The 24,302-nt window shown below is 47.5% G+C and overlaps 2 protein-coding genes across 2 annotated transcripts in view; one reads left to right on the top strand and one right to left on the bottom strand.

Annotated features, from left to right (window-relative positions):
* Positions 1-24,302, bottom strand: part of PES1 (pescadillo ribosomal biogenesis factor 1) — a 426,838-nt gene that overhangs the window by 252,185 nt on the left and 150,351 nt on the right. The gene's annotated exons all lie outside the window — the stretch shown is intronic.
* Positions 1,963-18,102, top strand: LOC134505879 (adenylate cyclase, terminal-differentiation specific-like). Its single transcript, XM_063315815.1, has 12 exons — positions 1,963-2,133; positions 6,822-6,908; positions 7,172-7,252; positions 8,079-8,261; positions 8,717-8,848; positions 9,862-10,088; positions 11,153-11,291; positions 12,440-12,523; positions 14,928-15,130; positions 16,111-16,177; positions 16,706-16,897; positions 18,058-18,102. The coding sequence occupies exons 3-12, from the start codon at positions 7,208-7,210 to the stop codon at positions 18,100-18,102; spliced, it is 1,317 nt and encodes a 438-aa protein (XP_063171885.1). The 5' UTR covers positions 1,963-2,133; positions 6,822-6,908; positions 7,172-7,207.

The following is a 24,302-nucleotide window of genomic DNA, read 5'->3' as shown; positions in this document are numbered from 1 at the left end:
ACATATGGCACCTTTTGGTTAAGGGGGCATGCTTCTAAGGTATATAAACGCAGTTCCCTCGTTAAGATTTTACAAGGCTGCCCTCTTCACATAACATCCAGGATTATAAGACAGTGCAGGGGCGAGAGATTTGTACCTTCATGGCTAGCTGCAAATGCTTATGATTCCAGCTGTAGTTTAAAAAAAAAGCGGACATCAAGCTCCGTTAATAGAATATTGTTTAGAGAAGGATCATACAGCATGGAATGTGAAGTCCTCTTGGATTAAATGGGAATTGTGTCTCTTGAGCAAGCTTTATTGAGAAGAAAGGATGGGTTGCGAGAATTCCAGCAACTGAGTTATTTCCCATCTGAAACTGTCTTTGGAACTGGTGAGACCAGTGTTTCTCAACCTTGGCAGCATGAAGATGTGTGGACGTCAACTCCCAGAATTCCCCAGCCAGCCGTGCTGGCTGGGGAATTCTGGGAGTTGACGTCCACACATCTTCATGCTGCCAAGGTTGAGAAACACGAGGTGAGACTTTCCGGCAACCAAGGAGCTTGCGGCTGGTTGTTAGCCAGGGTTTTCCTGAATCGCTATCAGTCTGTGAATGAACCTCACAGCAAGCGGGCCTGACGCTTGCAAGGTGGATTTCGGATCTGGAAGCAGGACTGAGGAGCTTGGTTTTGCAGGCTCTGCTGTGCGAAAAGGATCTGGAAATAGGGAGGATGCACAAGACCCTCTCAGTCTTGGAGGCGGAGAAGGCGGCCCTGGACTGCGCCGTACAGAGCCTGAGAGAGGAACACCAGCAGCAGCTGGAGCGGCTTCATCAAGAGGGATCCCAGGAGAAGGTTCTCTTTATCCTTCCTTCGCAATACGCGCCTGGTGGATTTTCCTGGCTAGCTTTCCGCTTTGCTGGATGTCCCAGGGCTGGGCAGTGCTTCAGACTCAAAGGTTTGGGAGGCATCGTGGGGGCTGTGTCGGCAGCGCCTTTAGCCAAACGGTGCAGGCAGAGCAATCCCAGGAAAAGGGGCACCTGGTCGAGGGAGCCGTTGAAAGGTGCTGCTTGCGCACGCCCGTGGTCTGGAGTCCCCTTTTGCATTCAGACCGAAAGCACTGCAGGCCTGTCGCTCCCTCCCCTTCCGACTCAGGCCCCAAAGTGACTTAGTTCAAAGCCCAGGGCCTCCCAACGTTTGCCCGTTGCACTGGGGGGGTGGGCAGTTGTACACAAACTGTCCTGTTCTCTAGATGAGTGTTTCTCGACCTCAGCAAGATGTGTGGAAGTTGAAACCCACGGATCTTGAAGTTGCTGAGGTTGAGAAACACGGAGATTGATAGATGATGATAGATAGATGATAGATATAGATATATAGATGATAGAAGAGATAGATAGATAGACGTAGATGATAGAAGAGAGATTGGTAGATGATAGACAGAGATGATAGAAGAGATAGATAGATGATAGGTAAAGGTAAAGGTTTCCCTCGACGTAAAGTCCAGTCGTGTCCGACTCTAGGGGGCAGTGCTCATCTCCGTTTCTAAGCCTTGGAGCCGGCGTTGTCCCTAAGGACCCGTCCGTGGTCATGTGGCCAGCATGATGACACGGAACACCGTTACCTTCCCGCCGAAGCGGTACCTATTGATCTACTCACATTTGCATGTTTTCGAACTGCTAGGTGAGCAGGAGCTGGGACTAGCAACGGGAGCTCACCCCGCCGCGCGGTTTCGAACCGCTGACCTTCCGATCGGCAGCTCAGTGGTTTAGCCCGCAGCGCCACTGCGTCCCCTCTTGATAGATGATAGATATAGATATATAGATGATAGAAGAGATAGATAGATGATAGATAAAACAAAACTTTCTTATGGCCAACAAAACCAAGAGACAAACATACAGAGAAACACAAAAACAAACAAGGCTTATACAAGTGCGACTTGATCTTCTGGAAGATCTTTGATTTTCAAATTTGTTGGGTGCAGCCACAAACCAGGCGACCCTCTACCCTGAGGTTTTCCATGGATTGCAGGGAAAGACGTCCCCCCCCCCCACCGCTGCGAATGAGTGAGTAATTATTTTTCCTTTCTTCTTGCAAGGAGAAAGAGCTCTGTCAGCTACGGAAAGAGACACAGCTGGAAAAAAACCAGGCTTTGCAAGAGGTATTGGCATGGCATGTTGAATCTCTGGGAATTGTGAGAGATTGTGGGGAGTCTGGGAAGGGAAGGGAAGCGAGAGAGGAGATCAACCATCAAGAGGCAGAAGAGGGGTTTGTTGGCAGCTTACCTCATAAATGGTGGTTCAGCCCAGGTGGGGAGAAAGCTGGGAAGAAGCGTTTCCAGTCCTGCAAAGCCTTAATGAACAGGGTGGGAAATTCCTCCTGCAGTTTCCAAGATCCTGTATTTACCCCAGACCAGCATGAAAGTTTTTCCAAAAGTCTTTCCCAGAATCTGTGTAGACCTTGCTTCCCTCAGTGAGGCTTGATGTGAAATGAAGTCTCAGCACTGGCAAAGGCTATTGCCTTTCCCCCCCTCTCCTATGGGTTTCACAGCAGAAAACTGAGATTTTATTTATCATATTTATTTATTTATCATATTTTTATCACCGCCCATCTCCCTCATATGGGAGACTCTGGGCGGTTCACAATAAAACAGTTTAAAATTAATAAGATCATAATAATATCATTAATCTACAAATATCTATATCAATAAATAAATATAAAATGTAATGAGATCCAAGTAATGGGAGATCTAATACCACCCAGAGGGGAGCAAGATCGGCCTCGGCAGGACTAGGGAGCCAACCAACCCAAGAGTGGCTCTTCCTCTCCCCACTCCAGGCATGGTGACAAAGCCAGGTCTTCAATCCTTTCCTGAAGTCCAAAAGAGAGGTGGCCAGCCTCACTTCTGGGGGAAGGGTGTTCCAAAGGGCGGGAGCTACTGCAGAGAAGGCCCGCCTCCTGGACCCTGCCAGATGGAATTCTCAGCATGCCCTCTCTGCATGAGCAGGTGGGATGGGTTGATGTAACGAGGATGAGACGGTCCCTCAGGTAACCTGGTCCCGTGCCATGTAGGGCTTTAAAGGTGATAACCAACACCTTGAATTGGACCCAGAAGCATACTGGCAACCAGTGCAGCTCGCGGAGCAAAGGAGCGACGTGTGCTGATCTTGGGAAACCCAAGATCGCCCACGCGGCTGCATTCTGGACCAGCTGTAGCTTCCGGATACTCTTCAAGGGTAGCCCCATGTACAGCACATTGCAGTAGTCTATATGGGAGATGACCAGGGCATCAGTGACCGTTCGAAGAGCCTCTCGCTCCAGGAAGGGGCGTAACTGGCGCACAACACGAAGTTGCGCAAAGGCCCTCCTGGCCACGACTGCCACCTGCTCTTCGAGCAGGAGCCGTGAGTCCACGAGGACCCCCAAGTTACACACCGGGTCTGTCTGGGGCAGAGCAACCCCATCCAGCAATAAAGATGGCAAGTTCCTTGGAGCAGAGGGGCCATTAGCCCACAGCCACTCCGTCCTACCAGGGTTCAGCTGAAGCCTGTTGTTCCCCATCCAGGCCCCCACAGCCCCCAGGCACCTGGAGAGGGCAGTCACAGCATCTCTTACTTCCCCCGGGATGGAGATATATAACTGAGTATCGTCAGCATGTTGATGATACCTCATCCCGTGGAGACGGATGATCTCGTCCAGCGGTTTCATGTAGATGTTAAAAGGGAGAGGAGAGCGTACCGACCCCTGCGGCACCCCACAAAGGAGGGGCCGTGAGCCCGATCTCTCCTCCCCTATCAACACCGACTGGGATCATCCCTGGAGGAAGGAGGTGAACCAGCGCAAGACTACGCCACCCACCCCCAACTCCCTGAGCCGCCCCAAAAGGATACCATGGTCGATGGTATTGAAGGCTGCTGAGAGGTCAAGGAGAGCCAGGATGGATGCACTGCCTCCATCCCGCTCCCGCCAGAGATCATCCATAAGTGTGACCAATGCAGTTTCTGTCCCATATCCTGGCCTGAAACCTGACTGAAAGGGGTCTAAATAATCCGCTTCCTCCAGGATCCTCTGGAGCTGCAGTGCCACCACCTTCTAAACCGCCTTCCCCATAAAGGGGAGGTGGGAGACTGGACAAAAGTTATCCAGCACGGTAGGGTCCAGGGATGGTTTCTTGAGGAGGGGGCGTACCAATGCCTCCTTAAAGGCCGCCAGAAACACCCCTTCCCGCAAGGATGTATTTGCCATCGACTGGGCCCAACCACATGTCACCTCCCGAGCTGCCTCACCAGCCAGGAGGGACACGGGTCTAATTGACCCGTGGCATTTACAGTCTGGAGGATCTTGTCCACTTCCTCAGGTCCAACAGGATCAAGCTGTTCCCAGATAACTGGGTAAGTACGCTCCCCAGGCATCTCCCCAGACTCCATCCCACACTTGGAGTCCAACTTAGAGCGAATCCAAGCAATTTTATCTTGCAGATGCCCCGAAAATTCCTCAGCACGGCCCTGTAGATGATTTTACGGATCCCCTTTCCCCAACAGGGATCGGGTGACCCTAAACAGGGCCGTTGGGCGGCATTCTGTGGATGCAGTAAGAGCAGAGAAATACTGCCGTTTCGCCGCTCTTACCACCACAAGGTAGTGGCTCTAGCTTGTGTCTGGTCAGGTTCGGTCTTTGTCTTTCTCCAGCGGCGCTCCAGGCGTCTCTTAATCCTCTTCGGAACCCTCAGCTCCTCCGTGAACCACGGGGAGTGTCGGGTTCGATAGGATAAGAGAGGTTGCACAGGCGCGATCCTGTCCAAGGCCCCGGCCGCCTCCCTATTCCAGGCGGCAGCCAGGGCCTCCGCTGGATCGTGCAGCAGATCCTTGGGTACAACCCCCAGCTCCCTCTGAAACCTCACTGGGTCCATCAGTCGCCAGGGGCGGACCAACCGAATGGGTCCTGCCTCCCTGCGGAGGGGGGTGGCATATGAGAATCCCACGGTCACCAGGGCGTCAGAACACGCCACAGGTAATAAACACCTGGGGCGTCTTCCTCTATGATGGCTCACCCTCCGGCTCCCGTCATAGCATCCCCTGCCTGTCACCACCTCGATGAAATGTCCCCCCTACATCCCTCAGGCTCCACCAGTCCAGCTGCCTCCAGTTCTGGACCACCAGAATTCCTGGCTTGAGGTAGGGGTCCCTCCCTCCTCTCATACAATCACAACCATACACACTACAAACAACCACAAGGGGATGGTGGGCCCCCCAGTGCACCAGCTCTCTCTCTCAGCGCTGATAGGCCCAACCATCACCCGGACGCTCACTATGCCCGCCCAGCCTCTCTCACTCGGCAGCAGGGGGCATCACATCCACTACCCCTCCCCCCCGTCTCTCACTGGGGGGGGGTGCTCTAACACACCAGCGCATTCACACTCGGACTCCACCCCCGTCTCTCACACACAGGGAAGGAGCCCCCATTCACCTTGGAGGGACCTTATTAATCTCTACCACACCTCGTTGAAAGGATAAGGAGACTGGGAGGGGATAGCCAAACTCCAGCAATTTTACGGTCTAGAGGCCAAAGGCCCCAGGCAGTTCCCCCTGCGCTGCCCGTGATGTTGCCGACAGACAGAGACCGCAAAAGCCCCTCCAGGCAGCCAGCTGTCCACAAAGTCCAGGATAATGACGAGGTCCAGGTTCCGTCCTCCACCACACCCAGCCAAAGTGCTGTCACGGGGCTCGTCCGATGGCCAAGGCCGGTCCGGTCGACCGCTCCATCTCCGCCAGGGCCGACCATTCGTCGAGCCGTTCGTCACACTGCCCCGATCAGCCCTCCGCATACCGCGTCGGGGGGCCCTTGTCGGGGCTGGCTCCTGAGCCACGCAGCTGCTCAAAAGTAGCTCCGACAGGACCGGCCCGCTGCTCCGCTGCTCGTCGCGCCGCCAGGCTGGAGAGGAGGAAAAGCTCCAGCAAAGGCAGGGAGCTCCCACCTCCAACGATGTTAGGGGTAGCCGCTATCAAGCCGCAGTCCAAAGGGGCCAAGCAGGGTTCCTCGCCACCTGCCGCTGCTCGCCGCCACCGCCGCTCTGTCCAGGAGGGTTCCCCCGCTCTCAGCACCCACACATCAGGTATGGGGGTCAAGCTCTCTGCACTCCCCCAATACCCTAGCCCGAGGCCAAAGTTGGGGGTAAAGGGTCTAAAAACTTAAAAATAAAAGGGAGTCTCCCGCCCTAGACCGGCGTCCGGCATCCGGTCACCATCTTGGATTTTCAACTTCTCAATTTTGAGGGTGGACTATGCAAATCACCATCTTTTTCCTTTGTGTCCAGGCTAAGGCAACCTTCTCTAGGCCTGGAAGCTAAGCAGAGTTGGATATGGTTAGGATTTGGGTAGGAGGAAATCCCAAAGTTGGGAAATGGAAAAAAACATCCTGGAATCAGGCTATGACAAACCACTTTGGTATTGTTGCAAAAAGAACTGCACGGATGTTGTCCATGAGTTGCAAGGAGTCAAAACTGACATAGAGGAGACTTTACCTTTCTTTTGCTTAACATTATTTGATCTTTTCTGCTTCTGTGGCTAAGATAAAAAGCACAGCGAACTTTCTTCATCTAAGATTCTCTTTTCAATAAAAAGTAATGTTTCTTTCCTGAGTGTCAAATTCAGTATGTCTGATCACGTTCTCTGCATCTGTGCATAATCAGTGGCTTTCATTATTGCTCCATTGATTTTATGATTCAAGGCTGACTTCCTAAAGAAATACACAAACACATTGATCTGGTTATTACATTCCCACGCTACCCATCATGGGGAGGAAAAACTGCCTGCTTTAAGGAATTGATTTTTTGTCCCATCTGTTTTCCAGCTTGCAGAGAGCTTGGAGGAGGCTAAAGTCAGCGCCCTTCGGGAGCAAGCCGTCACCTTCCAGAAGGAGATTGAAAATCTTCAAAAGGTCATCGAGGTAATTATTGCCATGCCCTGAGTAGAGCCAATGTTTTGTGGAAGCATTAACAAGTTTCTGTTCTGCCTTTTGACCAGGGGATTTTAGGCAAGATATTTGGGTGGCGAGGAACTTCCCATTTAACATCACAACAGCTCTGTGAAGTTGGATATGCAGAACAAGGTTGCTCACACCCCACTCCAAACCATCATGCGTTTTAAGCATGATTTGTGTTGTATGAATCCAGCCACTGTAGTTGTTTTCTTTCCAACCAGGAGCGAGAGGCAGAAGTCACCCAGCAGCAGGAAACCATGCGGCAGCAGGCAATGGCCCTGAAGCTGGAGGCCAAGGAGCTGGTAGGCTGAGTCACAGGCGGTGTTCCCGCCTCCTATCTCATCAGCACCCTGATCACAGAACCATAGAATGGGAAGAAGCTTGGAGATCATCTAGTTCAACCCCCTGCCTCTGCATGTAACATGGCATCTAACATGGCATCTCAAAATGTGGCCACCCGGTCGCTGTTTTAAACACCTTCGGCGAAGGAGAGTCCACCACTTCCTGAGGCAGCTCATTCCATTGCGGAACCCTTCTTATTGTTAGGACTTTTTTCCTGATGTCCAACTAAAATCTTCTTCCTTACAATCTAAACCCTTCATTTCTCGCCCTGTCTTCTGGAACAACTCAGAACAATTTACCCCCTCTTTTCCATAACAACCCATACTTGAAGATATCTGTCAAGGCTCCCCCTTGATCTTCTCCAGGCTAAATATACCCAGCACCTCCCACTGTTCTTTATTAATGTCCTTCCTCAAATGCCGTGCCCCAAAATTGAGACAATATTTAGGGGTGGTCTGATCAACTCAAGACGGAAAGGAACAATGACTTGTCTTGATCTCCTGTACAATTTTTGCCAGTTTTGTCTGCGAGGGGCAGCTTTGCTTAGCATTATTGCTGATTGTTTATTGCTTTGCTTTTGTCTTTTTTTATGTAATCAGCTATACGCTTTTTTTATCCTCCTGCATCAAGCTCATATATTGCAGAAGAAACCACAGTGGGAATACCATGTTGATGGACAGAAGAAATCAGTCTCCAGCCCATCCCTGGACCCAACCTTGTGCTGTGGATTTGCTGGTCACTGTGGGTGTCCTCTGGGCACAGATCACTGAATCCCATCCTTCTCAGGTGCAGAATGCGCTGCTCCAGGAGCAGAAGACGTGGGAAGCCAACACCCAGGCAGCTCTCCAGGCGCAGCGGGAGGCCCTGGGGGAACAGGACCAGAGGAGGTGGGTGGATCTCCAGAGTGTCCTGGCAAAGGAGAAGAAACTCAACAGTGCTTTGCGGAATGAAGCTACTGACCTCCGTAGGGTGAGAATCTCTGGGCTGAACCAGGCAACTGGGTTGATGGAAGAGAGACCTCTGGGGCTGGGAAAAAGTGGGAGTATCACAAAACGGTATTGATGGTGAGCAGATGGGTGTCTGAATATCCTTCTTTGGAACAGGAAGGTTAGCCCTTCCATCTTGCATTCTGGGAAAAGGAGGTTCAAACAACTCACAGAGATGATGCCTTAACGACTTCACTGATCAAAGAGTTTGGACTTACTCATCTGGGACATCAGCTCTTAACTTCTTAATGATAAACCTGATGAACGAGACCCCTCCCTGGAGGGCGGGAGAAGGTCTGCAGGCATGTTTGCCTGAATTCAGTGGAGAAGCTGGCAGCCCCCCTGTGCTCCTCAGGGTACTTCTGCAGGTCAGCAAAAGAGCCAGCAGGACAGCAAGGCAGGAAGGAGAACGGCTCCCTTCTGTGTTGTGTGTTTCAGAAGATCCAAGGCTTGGTGACCCAGGCCCGTTCGCTTGAGGGTGAGAAAAGAGCGAGCCTGCAAGAGCTCCAGGCTGCCTTGCAGAAGGAGAAAGCCAAAGCTCTTCAGAGACTACGAGAGGAGCTGGAGCAGGTGAGGGTTACCCTGCCTGCAGAACAGCAACACCCGACCCCTGCAGAAACAAAGCCAGGGGATTGTGAAGAGACGTTTTGCTTTAAGGGTAGTCCTCAACTTATGACCACAATTGGGACTGGAACTTCTGTTGCTAAGCAAGGTGATTGTTAAGTGAGTCATGCCCAATTTTATGACCTTTTTTGCCACAGTTCTTAAGTGAATCACTGTGGTTGTTAAGTGAATCTGGCTTTCCCCATTTGACTTTGCTTGTCGGAAGCTGGCTGGGAAGGTTGCAAATGGCGATCATGTGACCCTGGAACGCTACAACTATCATAAGTGTGAGCCAGTTGCCAAGCACCTGCTTTTGATCACGTGACTACAGGGACACTGTGACAGTCGTAAGTGCAAGGACTGGCCGTAAGTCACTTTTTCAGTGCTGTTGTAACTTCAAACAGTTGCTAAATGACTGGTCGTAAGTCGAGGACTACCTGTATAATATTCCATCCCCTTTTCTCATAACCACAGATTTCAACCGCATGATTAGACTTCTGAATCCTCAAAAAAGGCCATTGACCACGCCTATTCTACAGCAAAATTCAGCCCCAGCAGTCAGAATAAAAGCAAATTAGGTGGTACAGTTGTTGGAGAATACGATTAAATGCCTGATTTCAAGTTATACCTTTGGCTCTGAGCTTAGACCAGTGTTTCTCAACCTTGGGGACTTTAAGACGTATGGACTTCAACTCCCAGAAATTCCCCATCCAGCAATGGGATTCACATCCACACATCTTAAAGTCCCCAAGGTTGAGAAACCTTGACTTAGGCTGAGTTCAGAATTGTCTTTATTGACTGCAGCTGTTCCCGAGGAGCTTCAGATAGGAGTCCTGCCCAACTATCCCGTGATATTCTCACACAAAGGATTTGCCTTGTTCCTGAGCTATGACCCTTTCCTGTGCTGAAGAGCATTACCTACTGAGTCTACTGAGCATCTCTGATTCCTGAAACAGATTCTTGGGTGTTTCTTCCTTCAGGAAAGGGTGCAAGAAAGAGACCAAATGAGAGCCAAGCTGCAACAGATGGAGGGAGATCAACAGCACCTGCGGGCAGAATGCAGCCAGATGTCCCTCTGCATGCAGGAAGCTCAGGCCCAGGCTGACCAGGCTGATCACTGCTTGGCCACGCGGGTCGTCTTGGCGTGTCAGCAGCTCCAAGACCTCCTCCCTGGGAAGGCAGTCCTGCTGCCCCACATGCTGTACAGGTAAATAGCAGACAGGGTCTGGTCTGGTCTGGTGTGCTCTGTGCCTTCATTGTCACGAGTCTATTGTTTCCTTTGCAAGGCAGGCAACCTCCAGCCGACGGGCTGAGGCCCCTTTGCAAGGCATCAAAACTTGGATCTGCTGTCACTCTTAAGGGCTGCAATGGTGGGGCCTTCCCTCTGGTAGCGGAAAGTGTTTTGATGCGGGGTTGCACTGATGATAGTTCCTGGTGCTCCCTGATGGTGGTACGATTATTGATTTGTTTCTTCCTATTGTACTGTTTTTAACCCAATTCATGGAGGCTGGGACATGCATCATTCAGAGTTGTTCATGATTGGAGCCTGGAAGCTCAGTAAAATAAATTTGTAGTGCCTGGTGAGGGGGCAAATTTTCACTTTTTTTTTTTGCACAATTTTAAGGCTTAAGACACATATTTCAGCTCTTAAAAGCCCAATGCTACTCCCAAATTAACTGATTTTTGCTTTTCTGGGGTGTTTTAAAGTAGTTTTTTTTAAACAGGGTTCCGTGGAACCCCGGGGTTCCATGCAAACTTAATTGGGGGGAGGGGAATTTCACTTGAGTGCAGCCAACTTTCTATCACTAGAGCTTTATTTCTTAATCAGGGGTTCCAGGAATATTTTTTTAATCTTACAGGTTCCTTGGCCTGAAAAAGTTTGAAAACCCCCATTTTATCTATTCTCGGCAGGCCCAAAGTCAAAGGCAGGTTACAAGATCACACCCATTGCCCATCCTGTTTTGTCTTCTCATAACCCCTCCTACTCATTTGTATCTACCTATCTGGTTTCACTGACTTCTGTTCTTGATTTTGATAGTGGCCGGATTCTTTTCCTGTTCCTCACTAATATTTCACCCCTATTTTCTTCGTGTTTGAGTCCCAAACATGGTCAAGTTTCATTTGAACTTGTAAATCTGCCCTTTTAGTTTTCCAACCATTTTTAGCCTCTTTACAACTTCCGTGATGACCAGCCACCAGGATGTCACACGTGTCACCATGTCATAATTCCAAAGAGGCAAATTACATGACTGGCACCATTTCCTTTCTCAGGGGCACCATTCCCCTCTCCTCCGGCGCTGCCCTCCAGGCCCTGCAAGAGGTGAGTGAAGAAATTCAGAGTTATGTCCAGGACCTAAACCATGAGCTGGAGATGCAGAGGCAGCGCATCTTCCAGAACCAGAGAGAGAAGGTGAGTGGAAGGCAGCTGGTGGCCTGAACAGACAAGGGGGTAAACTTTTTAAAATGGTATTTGAGGGGCGGTGGGGTGGATTATTTTTCCTGGCTGGATAGGGCATTTTAAAATATATACATACACAGTATTTGAAGCCTGGTGACTGCAGAATCATGGCTGTCCTGGGTTGGGTGGAGCCAAAATGTTCCAGTTTGGGGTTTGGGGGAAGACTTGAAGACCTTGCCAGTGGGGGAAATTAGTTTAATTTTAGACCATGATAAGGGAGGGGTGACATTGGTCTCTAAGCCACCCAAGGCTTAAGGTGTTTCAGTTCTCCCCTCTTGGGGAGTGCTTAGAACCCCCCAAAGCATTGCCAGGGTTCTGCATGTGATGCATGGGACGTGAATTGGCCATTCCGGCCATAGCAATGACCAGTTTTTCTCAGGCAGGGAATCTTTTGCAGGGCAAGAGCACCACTGGGTGACCTCACATGATGGCCCAGATGCCTTTTTGAAATCACCTGGAATCCTGCCCAGTTGCTTGACCATACACAGTTTCCATGTTCTTGCACAAAATCTCACACAAAATGGTTCTCTTAAGAAATTCTGACCATCTAAAATTGAATAAAACTTTTACTTAATTTTGGGAGGTAGTGGGTACCAAGCTGCCAATGCGTTCCAAATTGCTAGGCCAACAGATGCCAGGTGTACAGCATTAGACCCAACTCTGGTTATAGCTTTGTACCCAAGTGGGACCCCACAGAAGGGCCTGGGTTGGTGGGGGGCTTAGCTATTTGCAAATGAAGGTAGAGCTTCTGAAGGGGGAGATTCAGCCCAGCCAACTGAAAGCAGCTGGAGTTCTCTGCTATACCACCGTTAGACGCATAGAGTCCTGCTTCCTGACTGTGTGATCTGTCAGCCAGTGGAACAGGCTGCCACAAGAAGGGGCGACTTCTCCTTCACGGGCAACCTTCAAGCAGAGGCTGGATGATCCTGTGTCAGAGATGCTATTCCGGGTCCTGCACTGAGCAAGGGCTGGGCTAGATGATCTCTAAGATCTCTTCTAGGATTCTTGCATCTGGCCTGTCCTCCTGCTTTCAGGGCTGGGGAAAGTCAATCCATACTTCTGTTCCGAGTCATTAAATTGCTCGACTCTCCCTCCTTCAGGAGCTGGAGATGAGGCAGCAGGAAGAACAGCTTCGCTGGGAGAGTCAGTCAGTTCTGGAAGCCCTGAAGGAGCAGCTGGTTCAAGTGAGTTGCTCTTGGGCACCAGGCGGTTGGGCCGTGGGATGCCTCTGCTTTCGGAAACCGCCTCGGTGCATCGCAGCATTGCTGGTTTCGGATACAAGGATGCTTGTTCATTGTTGCACACTAGTATGTATTAAAAGCCTTTAAGTTAAGTCAACTCCAGGTGACTTCATAGACTCAGCCATGCAGCTTTTTTAGCAACAAGTTAGAAGTTCCCTTTTGAAAGGAATGCAGCCAAACATAGGGATTTTTAAAAGGGTTTGCAGGTAGTCCTCACTTACCAACTGCTTCATGCAGTGACTGTTCAAAGTTACGACAGTGCTGAAAAAAATAATTTTGCAACCAAAGCGCGCATTTACGACGTTCACAGTGTCCCTCAGTCACGTCATCACCATTACAGTCCATATGCCTGACCCGTTTTTTTTTCCTTTTCCCCCCCCTTGCAGAGTAGAGATATTGGAGAGGAAGGGATTAGAAGAGGGTAAGCAGGCATACAGTGGGGAATACATTGGGCTGTTTGCCTAGCATGCTAGTGGCCGCTGGCACCAGCTCATTGCTTTCAATGTGTATTCCCCACTGTGTGCCCACCCTGCTTACTCTCATGCAATCCCCTCCTTTCCAATGAATGTAAATACTTCCCTGCTTGCTCATTATCCCAGCGCTGGGGTGAGCATTCCAAAGAGCGGGGAGTGGGGAGAAGGAAAGTACAATCACCGTCATGTGATTTCCCACTTCGCGACCACTTCATTTAATGACAGAGCTGCTGGTCCCAATTGTGGTCACTAAATGAGGACCACCTGTATTTGCAAAAAGATGAAGAAAAAGGAAGGCAGCAATCCCAAATAAAACCATCTGGCTCAGCCTGACTGACAGCATTTACAGTGTATCCAGTTCTGTTCCCCAGCACCCCACTTGAAGCTCTCTTGTCATCATCTTTACTTGATAGGGAATGCAAAAAAATGTTGTTCAATTAAGCCCCCACCCTGAGCTACTGCTGATCCTGGTTCTTAGCTCATGTGCCATTTAGCTGCCTAAGTCATATACAGTAAAATTGGAGCAATAGCTGAGAGCTGCAAAGCTGCAAAGTTGCCTTTCCCCTCGAAAGATGAATGAACTAATAGCATGTGAGTGATACCCAAGAGGCGGGAAGGCCAGAGTTTCACCCAGCAAGATTCAAACTTCTCACAGGGTCTCCAGCAGAGCTGTGTTGTTGCAAAATAAAAAGACTAACTTGGTTCCAGTTTCGGCAAAGGCCAAAGTTGTGGAATTGCACCGGTCCAGAGCAGAACTGCTGCAAAGTTGCCCTAAGCAGTGCCTGTGCATGTTGCCTGCTTGAGGAACTTGGGCTTCAAAGCACTTGTGAAGGCAAGATGATGGGCCGGAAGAGAGACCGTCCTGGCTTTTTTGCTTCAGGAGGCTGCCTTAGAGCAAAGGGTTCAAGGTTTCACAAGAATGTGAGGTCAATTAAAACATTTTAGCAGAGGTGGTTTTATCCAATGCTGCAGTGTGCCCTGTTTCTGACCTCGAGGCTTTAACCAGCAAATCAGACCCTCCTTTAGAAGTTAAATTCTGCTCTTTAATACCTTGGCATGTGAATGATAAAATAGCTGGTTTTTATAGCCGGGTAAAGTAGTCAACAGAAAAGCTTAAATTGTGGGGATCTAGAGGATTCAAGTGATGTGCAGAGAGAGAGAAGGAGACAGAGTTTGTGCCTTTGAGTTAGTTGTGATTCCTGGCTGACTGCTTGGGCTAGTCCCTGCAGTTTTCTTGTCAGCATTTTTGGAAGTGGCTGGCCATTGCCTCCTACTTAGGGCTGAGAGAGAGTGACTGGCCCAAGGTCACTCAGTTAACTTCATTCCTAAGGCAGGACTAGAAATCATAGTCTCCTGGTTTCTACCTCATGTCTTTAACAACTTACAGGCAGTCCTCAACTTATAACCATTCGTTTAGCGACCATTCAAAGTTACGATGGTGCTGAAAAGAGTGACTTGCAACCAGTCCTCACACTTAAAACTGTCGCAGTGTCCCCACAGCCAGACAATTAAGCTTTGGGTGCTTGACAACTGGCATGTATTTACAACGGTTTCAGCATCCCAGGGTCACATGATCGCCATTTGCTACCTTCCCAGCCAGGTTCCGACAAGCAGAATCAGTGGGGAACCACATGATTCACTTAACGACCACCACAAAAAATGTTGTGAAATTGAGTTTGGTCACTGATGCACAACTTAACAACCACACTGCTTAACAACGAATTTTCTGGTCCCTATTGCTGTTGTAAGTTGAGGACTACCTGTACACCAAGGTAGCGCACCATCTAAATGCTGGATTTCTCTAATTGGCATCGAAAGTCACTGTCTTGTTGGTGGCCTCTGAGGTCCTGCTGATCAGACAGACCTCCCTGCAGGAACACATGGAAGACATCATCACCTTGCAGCGCAGCTGGTTGAAGGAAGGACAGGTGAAAGACAAGCCCCCGGTTTGCCCACAACATCGAGAGGGAGGTGGTGAGCTGCATCCAGCCCAGAAGAACGTGGCTGATGGACAAGTCAAGGCAGATCGCACGCCCATCAGCCAGCTGGGGGAGGACCTGGACCGGGCGCCAGAGAGGTGAGTGTCGCTAGAAAGGACACAACTTGATTGCCTGTCCTGGTGCCCCCCATATGCGTTGGGGTTCCAGCTGCCAGGAATTCCCATGATCAGTTCCCTGTTCGGGGTGCCGAGAGCTGGAACCAAGTCTAGTGGAGGGTGCCAGATGGCCCATATCAGGCTTGGGCTGGCACTTTCTGTGTGAGAATTGTAGTCCAACGTTTGCTACTGCACAGAGGGGCAATGAATGAGCTTTGGCCTGGTTTTGTAAATGCACATACATGGATATGTCCTTCAAGAAAAATAAATAAAACAATGTTTAGTTAATTAAAACCACAGAAAGAACAGTGATAAATACTTCAGATTTATTCCACAGAATTGAAAAGACCTTTGTCGGATCTCTCTATACCAGTGTTTCTCAACCTTGGCAACTTTAAGATGCATGGACTTCAGCTCCCAGAATTCCCCAGCCAGCATGCTGGCTGGGGAATTCTGGGAGTTGAAGTCCATACAGCTTAAAGTTGCCAAGGTTGAGAAACACTGCTCTATACTAAACTACTGTTCTGGGAAGGAAGATTTCCCCTTATTTGAATTTCTGGATTTTTGCACAACTTTCCCACCAAATGTTATCAGAGCTTCACGTGGGTCATCGTGATGTATGTGATGTGGGTTTCATTTATTTCATAAGTAGAGCTGTCCAACGTAGGTGCCTCAGGAAGCTTAGATAACATCCAGCAGCAAAGGTATGCAAAAATCCAAAAGGGGATAAACACCTTTTTACAGACCTGCAAGTGTGTACTCTAAATATCACTGCTTTTTGCAGTTGTGTGAACCATGATATAATTTGGGACTGAATGTGGCAATAGGTGAAATGCTGCTCTTCTGCACATGGGTTTTAGGCTCTGTTGCTTTTCATGTTCTACTCACAAGTGCTGAGTTTTTCTGGCTCTAGCTAAGCTTCTAACCTTGAATATTCACAACTGTGCCTGTCTCCCTTGCAGATGTCCATCCAGCAATTCCTGCAAGAATCTGGCGACTCCAGGGTCAGGAGGAGGACGTTCCTCTATGGTAAAAGGGGAAAGGTTCCCCAGGTGGAGTGGGGGTCACAAGGCCTGCCCTATTGCAAGATGTGCTAGCAAACATCCAGATTGCTTGGCCGACAAATGCCAGAATCGCTGGCAAATGATGGGGCAAAAGCGTTTCCAGTTGCCAGAAGTCCTCAGAGACCCTTTGTACCAGCCCTCCTCAGCCAGTTGCCCACTGGCCGTGTTGGACTTAGAGATCTCCAAATTTCCAGCCAAAACTGAAATGCACCAGGCTGGCGGTGCCCTGCAGCCTCCTACCCCATAGGATTGGTCTGGATCAGGCTGCTTGCTTGCAGACAGAACATCCAGATGCTCCTAACCCCATTTTTAGCTTTTGCCTTTGGGAAAAAGGAAAGGGGGTCCGATAACTTGGTGAGCTGTGCAAACTCGGGCTGTTCTGTCAGTTTCTGGGCAGGGCCGTTGATTGCACCATTGTGGCTGCCATCTTGCTCTGCTTCCTGCTGATGAAGGATTGTAACCCCCCTCTCTGCCCCCACCCCCTTTTCCCTAGGGATGGAGCAAATCCCTCCCGGCACGCGCGCTCGGCTCCCCCTCCCTAAACACCAGCCCCTTCGTCGGCCAGAGCCACCGGGCCCCCCCACGCTTGCTGCATCGCCTGCAGCACCGGATCCGGAAGCTGCGGGCAGAGAACAGCCTTTACTCGGGGGGGGGGGGCAGCCTGGGGAGCTTCCATGAAGGCAAGGTAAGCGCTGGGTCCCCTTTGCAGAAAGGAAGGGGAAAATGCCAGCTCCATGGGGGGCTGTTAGGGCTCCATTCGTTCATTTATTTACCAACTCCCCAATAGTCTGATTCTCTGTTTTGTTAAAAAAAACAAACAAACAGAGAATCTGACTATTGGGGAGTCATAGAGACCACAGAGATCATCTAGCCCACCCTCTGTGTGCGGGAAAACCAAACAAAGCATCCTCAAGAGGGCGCTGTTCAGATCCGCATATGGGGAACCCATCATTTCTGCAAAGAGACTGCTCTAGCAACAGAGCGAGCTCACTGTCAGGCATTTTTCCTCCTCCTGAAATGAAGTGTGGTTAAGTGTCGGTTATTGTGCCAGTTATTCCTGGTCCTGGTTGCTGCGCCCATGGAAAATACTTCCTGGCCATCTTCCCTCTGGCCCTCTTATGTACTGGGGCTAGGAGTGGGGAGACCTGGGTTTGAATGTGCTCTTCGCCATGGAAGCTCACTGAATAATAATGAGCCAGCCACTTTCTCTCAGTCTATTCTACCTCACAGGGCTGTTGTGGGAAAAGCACAGGTCTTGTACTACGCTTAGATGGAAGCCTGTACCGAAACACCCCCCACCCCCACAGTAACTGTTGGGTGGGTAGGAGCTGACGTGGAAGAGGAACGAAAGAGCGGAGGAGGGGGAGGAAGAAAGAGGCACTTGCTTTGAATAACAGAAACCCAGAATTTGCAAACCCTTGAAAGAGAGATTCCTTACGGCAGTCAGTGGCCAGTCCATAAAGCACACTGTGCACGTGAAGCTAGTATTGATTTATTGGTTAATTAGGTAAGCGTATCAATCAAAAGTCTGCACATTTTACATATTGCACGTCAAAATTTGGCCACGCTTAAAGTCACGTCAGTCCAAAAGTAAGAGCTTTAAATAAAATTGATCAGGATGACTGGGGAATGTAGTTCAAAGTGGGATTAACTGCTCAAGGCATAAAAGGAACTGCATAATAAAACAAATTGGGTGGTTCCATCAGCTCCCTTCTCCGCTTGAGCATAGTCTGGATTTGAATGCAAATTCTCGATCTGCATCCCAGTCCTCTTCTTATGTCCCCATCCCAATCCGCTGCTTCAAGTCCCTAACATGCCCCCAGCCCTCCTCCTTGCCTTTCACAGGCCCCTGGCTTTGGAGCGCTCACTTTCCGGATTCCGCAGGAGTAAAATCATTCTCGAACTGGTCTGACTGCAAGCACGTGAGAAAAACTTCCCACAACGGCATTTTGTTCCAGAATAATCCAGAGAGTGCATTCAACCCTGAAGCTGCTTGTGAATGGAAGGAGACTCATGGAGGATCCCAGGCACCTCTGGCTGCCCCTCCTGGGTAGATGCCTTTGGGGCCTGGTTAGAACTTGAATAGGAGACCACTAGGAGATCACCAGCTAGGTGGGGAGGGGGGGAAATGGCAGAAGATGACAATGGCAACCTCCTGTAGCCATGAAAATGGACACGGACGTGTCCCTGGAGGCAAGGGCATAGCACTGCTTCTGTACTGCAAGACCACAACTGTGAAATGACCAGGAGCTCAGCTCTCCTTCATTGGCCTCTGATTAATGGATACCCATGGTCTGATCCTTTCCTTCAAGACAGACCTTTGATCCTTCGATACAGCAGGTGATACGAATGGAATGTGAAAAAAAGTCTGTTGAAAATGTCCCTTTCTTTGTAATGTTCTTTCCTATTTTTATCACACTAACCTCAACCAGGATTCCCAGGTTGGCATTTCAACCTTTCATAACATTTCTAAGCTTCACCTTTTTTTAAGTAGTTGTATATAGTTATCTCAATAACTTTTTCTACAGTTCTGTAGAAAATAGGTTTGGCTGTTTGTTTAAGCAAATTGGCATACCTTTTCTGACATATTTAATAATCTCTTTTGTTTTTTTCAAGTCTTCTAAAATTCATGTATTCTTTCCAATGGTATTTCAGCATACTTTTTTCTCAAAAATTTTTAAAAAGTTGTGCCATCTGGCAGAATTCTGCCGTGATTTTGGTAGATAGAGGGGACAGACAACAATGACAATATGAGAATTGAATGGTAGATTTTCTGTAAAATACAATTCCTTATTTTTCCTACGTGTCACTTTTTTTTTCCTTCTTAAGCAGAGTTCCAAGAAAATTAGATCACTATATTCAGAACAAAAGCCAGTCCTGCAGATAGAACAGATTTGGCTGGCAACTGTGCAGTTGTAAATTTACCTAAATGAAAGAGTTTTTTTCCTATTCTTAAAAAAAATTGCAGAGCTTTTTTTAATGATAGTATATTAAGCTTATTTGAACACATGATCAAATAGCAGTTTGTAAAATACTTAGTTTCTTTTTTTAGGGAAAAAACCTAGACTGCTTAAAACACAAGATACAAAATAGATAAATGAATCAAGCTAAGTTTGTCCTATATAATTGCAATGTTGTTATGCTTTTTTATATTTTATGCTTTTTAATATTTTTTTAATTTACTGATACTTTTTTATAATATATTGTAACTCTTCACTGCCTGGGACATGCTTGTTACGTGTGTAAACGTACAATGGAAAGGAGCAGGAATCAGCAATGGCAAGTCTTATTTTAAGTATCTTTTCATATTTTTCCCAAATTACAATGGGATTAATTAGAGAGATTTGCTGTACACAGTTGTGAGCAGATAGGTTTGCAGGGCTGTACAAATAATGAATTTCAAGGACATCCACCGGGGAGTTAAAAATGTTAAAGTGCGATCAAAGCCCCACTTTCTTTTACTTGCACTGTGGAAGCCCCCTGGCTTTTCTGAACTATGTCCTATGGACACCCCAATATATTTGCTTCCAAAGTACTAATACTCTGAATAGGATGGGAAAAGTTCAAATGCAAGTATTGAAGTTTGAATAATTGCTTACATTATGTGTGTACCTTAGAATATAGGCTTGTATTCTTAAAACTGCAATTATTCCTAATCAGCCAGAGGTTCTGTTGTACATTAAACAAAAAAGATGATGGATTGCAAAACTTTCTTAACAGATGGTGCTAGAGTTCCCAGAATAAACTCTTTAAAAAAAATGAGATATTTTATACATGTGTACACGTCTTCTAATAATTCTGAAATAAATGAATGTGGCTGAATTGGTAAGACTGATGTAAGAAAAGACAAGGGATGGGTTCAAACATCCCATTAAACAATAGCTTAACTGTAGTCTGTTGAATAAGCCACAGTTGGCTGTGCAAACCCAGTCCTGTGTTTACAGATGTTAAAGAGTGGAGAGCGAAGTGCTGAGTTGGTGTGATTCCCTGTTGCTGTGCATTCACACGATCCACTAAACTCAAGTTTATTTAACCAATTGAATTAACTCAGCTGCCTGGATTTGCACAACAGCAGACAGAAATACTCCATGCTCCCATCCAATCAGGCTAAACTGCGTTTTGCTAGTTTGTGGCGCAGGTTGTCATGTAGTCCAAGTGGTTTTCTTCCTCCATTGAAATGGAGCGGATTGCGGGGTACTTTAAGAATTGAAGCCATGTGGCAAATTCAGCCACTGCCAAGAGGCATCTTAAAAAACTAAGCTATATTCTTAGAAAACAGGATTTATCTCACATTGCAGTGGGCAAGGAATTCCAGCTTTTAAAGTTGATGTTGCATAACAAAACATAAGTCAAAACTTGAGCCACAACATATTTTCCTAAGTAGGATAGCTAAATCACAAGGGGCGGGTGGTGATGGTGGTAAACTAAATGATGTAAATGTACTTTACATGACACTTAGTTGATAATTGTGCACCATCATGTCAACTCTTAACGATAAAGGTAGATCTTCTCCATAACAGGCTGTCCCTAACCTGGTTTTTCAGCTCTTCCAATATCTCTTCCCCATCACCACTGTAACTGAGTCCCTCCCCCTTGCTGCTGGTCGTCCTCTTCTTCCCTCTCCTTCCACCTTTCCCAGCATCAGGACCTTTACCAGGGAGCCGCCAGGTCTTTGCATAAGGTGTCCGAAGTAGGATAATTTGAGCCTGGTCATTTGTGCCTCGAGGGAGAACTCTGGGCTGATTTATTCGATGATCCACATGTTTGTTTTTGTGGCTGTCCACGGTATTCTCAGGAGTCTTCTCCAACACCAAAGTTCAAGAACATCAGTATCCTTCCTGTCCTGCTTCTTCAAAGTCCAAATGTCACTTCAAGCTTTCATTAATATCCTACATACTTGATCCCTAAATTTTGTAAGTAATGTCTTACTCAGATGTTCTTCAGTTTCTCCAGATCAGATGATTATATAATTTGGCATAAGAGTCAACACATTGATCCATCACCTCATCTGTTGTAGAAACAGGTTTAGTTCTATCCCAAATATTTATTAGTTGAGAGATGACAGCCAAAGTTCTTTCACTCTTCAGACATTTATCTGGATTCCTCCCCGATGTGGCTTCTGGTACATGCTGGATCAGATGTGGGTTCCAAGGCAAGCTTTCTGCACAATAGAGGCACCTTGTGAAATTGCTGAGCAATGAAGGTCTGGCCTTCATCAGTGTAAATGCAAGATGCTGGGGTGCCAAGTTTGGACATCGGTCCTCCCAATTCTGCACTGGCCAGACCACACCTAGAATATTGTGTCGAGTAAGGAGGGACATTGGTTCACTGGAGCAGGTCCAGAGCAGAGCAACCGAGAAGAGAAGGAAGGAAACATGCTTGAGGAACAATGGGAGGCACTGGGTATGTTCAGCCTGGAAAAGACTGAAGAGAGTCATGATGGGGCAGAGGGAATGGGGAATGGCCTTGAAGGACAGGAGGAAGAGCCACTGCCAAGGCAATGGTCAGATTAGAGCAGTGTTTCTCAACCATGGCAACTTGAAGATGGATGGACGTCGACTCTCAGAAGGCTGGGGAATTCTGGGAGTTGAAGTCCACCCATCTTCAAGACGCCAAGGTTGAGAAACACTGGATTAGAGGGACGAGCCCTGGTCAAGAAAACCACTTGAGGAAACATCTCAGACAAGCCCCTCCCTAGTTCACATGAGGATAAAGGGAGGGAGAGAGAAACACATTCAGACTTGCAAGATTCTGTTCCTAGAGCTTTACAATAAGAGTCCTGACCTACATGGCATTGGTTTCTCAGTCTGGTCTACCTTGTAGGGCTGGCAATAGATGTCTTCAAGTATCTGAAAGGTGTGAACAAGGTGGGGCAGAATTGTTCAGAGTTGCATTCTAGAAGACGGGAACAAGAGGGTGAAACAACAAGTAAGTAGACTGTGGTGGGACATCAGGAAAACCTTAACAATAAGAGCTGGTCCACAATGGAACAGACTGTCTTGGAAGGTGGTGGAAGTTCCTTTGTTGCAGATGTTTATACAGAGGTTGGATGACCATCGATCAGGGATGCTCTACTGGCAGATTCGTCAATAGCCGTGGCACGGCGGGTTTGAGGCTGAGGCCGAGAAGGCACTGGCCTGGGGTACCAAAGCTTAGGGGGCATCAAGGCCTTAAGAAAAATGGTTTACATTTCATCTAAAGAATCAAACTTACAGGATTTTAGGTGTTTTTGCATTGAGGCTTAGCAATTTTCAATTGACTATAGTTGGCAACTCTGCTCCGGTGTAGCAGTGGGCCAAGCTGTAGTTGCCAACATCACATCTCACAGAGCAGCTGTTAATCAGTCTAAAAATGTGAATCTTCACATCGATGGGAGGTGGTGCCATCAATCAATGTGGCCTAGGGGTGCCATATACCCACTGGACAGGGTTGGATTAGATGATCTCTAAAGTTCCTTGAATTCTACGACACTTTGGAAATATAGTACTGTCAGAATAGTTGTACGTTGAAAACTGGATACAGAATTTATATTCTGAAGAGAAATCTCTGATAAATCTGGCCACGATTTATCAATGTTTCTTCAAAGTTGAATCACAAATCTGATCAGGAAAAGGATCATATGTATCAACTTTCCAGTACTTTTGAATGATATTCAGTGATTATAATCAAAATGTGGCCAGTTCTCAGTTTTTCATTTCTGTTTTAGGACAGTTGAAACAACGCCTATGCTTCTTATGCTTTAAATCAGCATTTCCCAATCTCAGCAACTTTAAGATGTGTGGACTTCAACTCCCAGAATTCCCCAGCCAGCAAATAAACTGGCTGGGGAATTCTGGGAATTGAAGTCCACATACCTTAAAGTTGCCAAGGTTGAGAAACACTGTATTAGACTATTAATGATTGATGTGACTTTTGGAATAAAGAGCTTGAAGTCATGTTTCTGTGGATCACTGAAAGGCTGCTTTAAAGACAGTAAAATTAATCTCTTTTAATCTTAACGGCTTTGTTTCATCCTCTTTGCAGATCTATAGGGAATGATGGATGCACACAGGAGAGAAGAAATCTGACTGCTTTTGTGGAGTTTAGTTTCCATTTAATCAAATGGATTCATCATCAGTTAAACAAGCCAGGTTCATGCAAGAAACATAACTAGCTTAGGTAATGATTTAGCAGATGCTAAGCTTGGCTAGTATTAACTTGGTCACTTTTTTTGGGATGTTGTGCAAACCCAGCCTCTGGATGGCTTAACTTACAATTCAATATAGAGTTTATTATTATCTGATCTACTTTGCTTGCTGTTTTTATTTTGCTTACTTTGTATACATGTAAATTTTAACTGGCAGTCCTTAGGGTTTTATTGCTTTTATTGTATTTGAGCTTGCTTTTAACTGATGTTTTATTTAGTGTTGTAACCACTTTGCTGGTCATTGACCACAAATAAAATAAAATCCAAATCCAGTTCAATATGTGGTGTGAACCCAGAACGTGTATTAATTCAATAACCACATTAAGGGCATAGTGCAAAGGCAATCAGTAAAAAAGGGGGTTGCTTCCTATGCTTTCTATGGGACACTGATGAGCCTTGATGATCAGCAGCAAAAACATTGTTCTGGAGTCCTTGGTGCTCTCTGAGCCTGGTTGTTTTCTTCTTGCAGACCTTTCACTGCCAGACGAGGCAACATCTTCGGTGCAAAGAGGGAGTGGGCCTTGCTCTCGGTTGATATGCCGTGGCTTGCCCTGCTTGTGTTGGTAGGGGTGTTGTTCTCTCCCTGGGAGTTCCTTGATTGGGCTGTTGTTTGCGGCTTGGTTGATTGCCTGAGTTAATAGTTCCTTGATTAGGGTGTATTGTGCTGTTTGATGGCCCATCTGGTGTTAACCTTGTTTTTTCAAGGTAGAAAAAGAGACTGACATAATCTGCTCAGAGTACCCATGTTAAAAAGCACATGGTGGAAGCGGGTAATTCAGAGGCTGGCACCCTAAAGCGATGGGCCTTCTTGCTGTCCAAAATGGTAGAGTTCCCAGTTGACCAGTGGGAAAAAATAGCTTTGCTTCTTTCTTCCGACCTCAATTTATCCAGAAATCAGCAAGTA

This window comes from Candoia aspera, chromosome 15 (genome assembly GCF_035149785.1).
Source record: "Candoia aspera isolate rCanAsp1 chromosome 15, rCanAsp1.hap2, whole genome shotgun sequence".
NCBI classification, from domain to species: domain Eukaryota; kingdom Metazoa; phylum Chordata; class Lepidosauria; order Squamata; family Boidae; genus Candoia; species Candoia aspera.
This window is presented reverse-complemented; position numbering and strand designations above follow the sequence as displayed.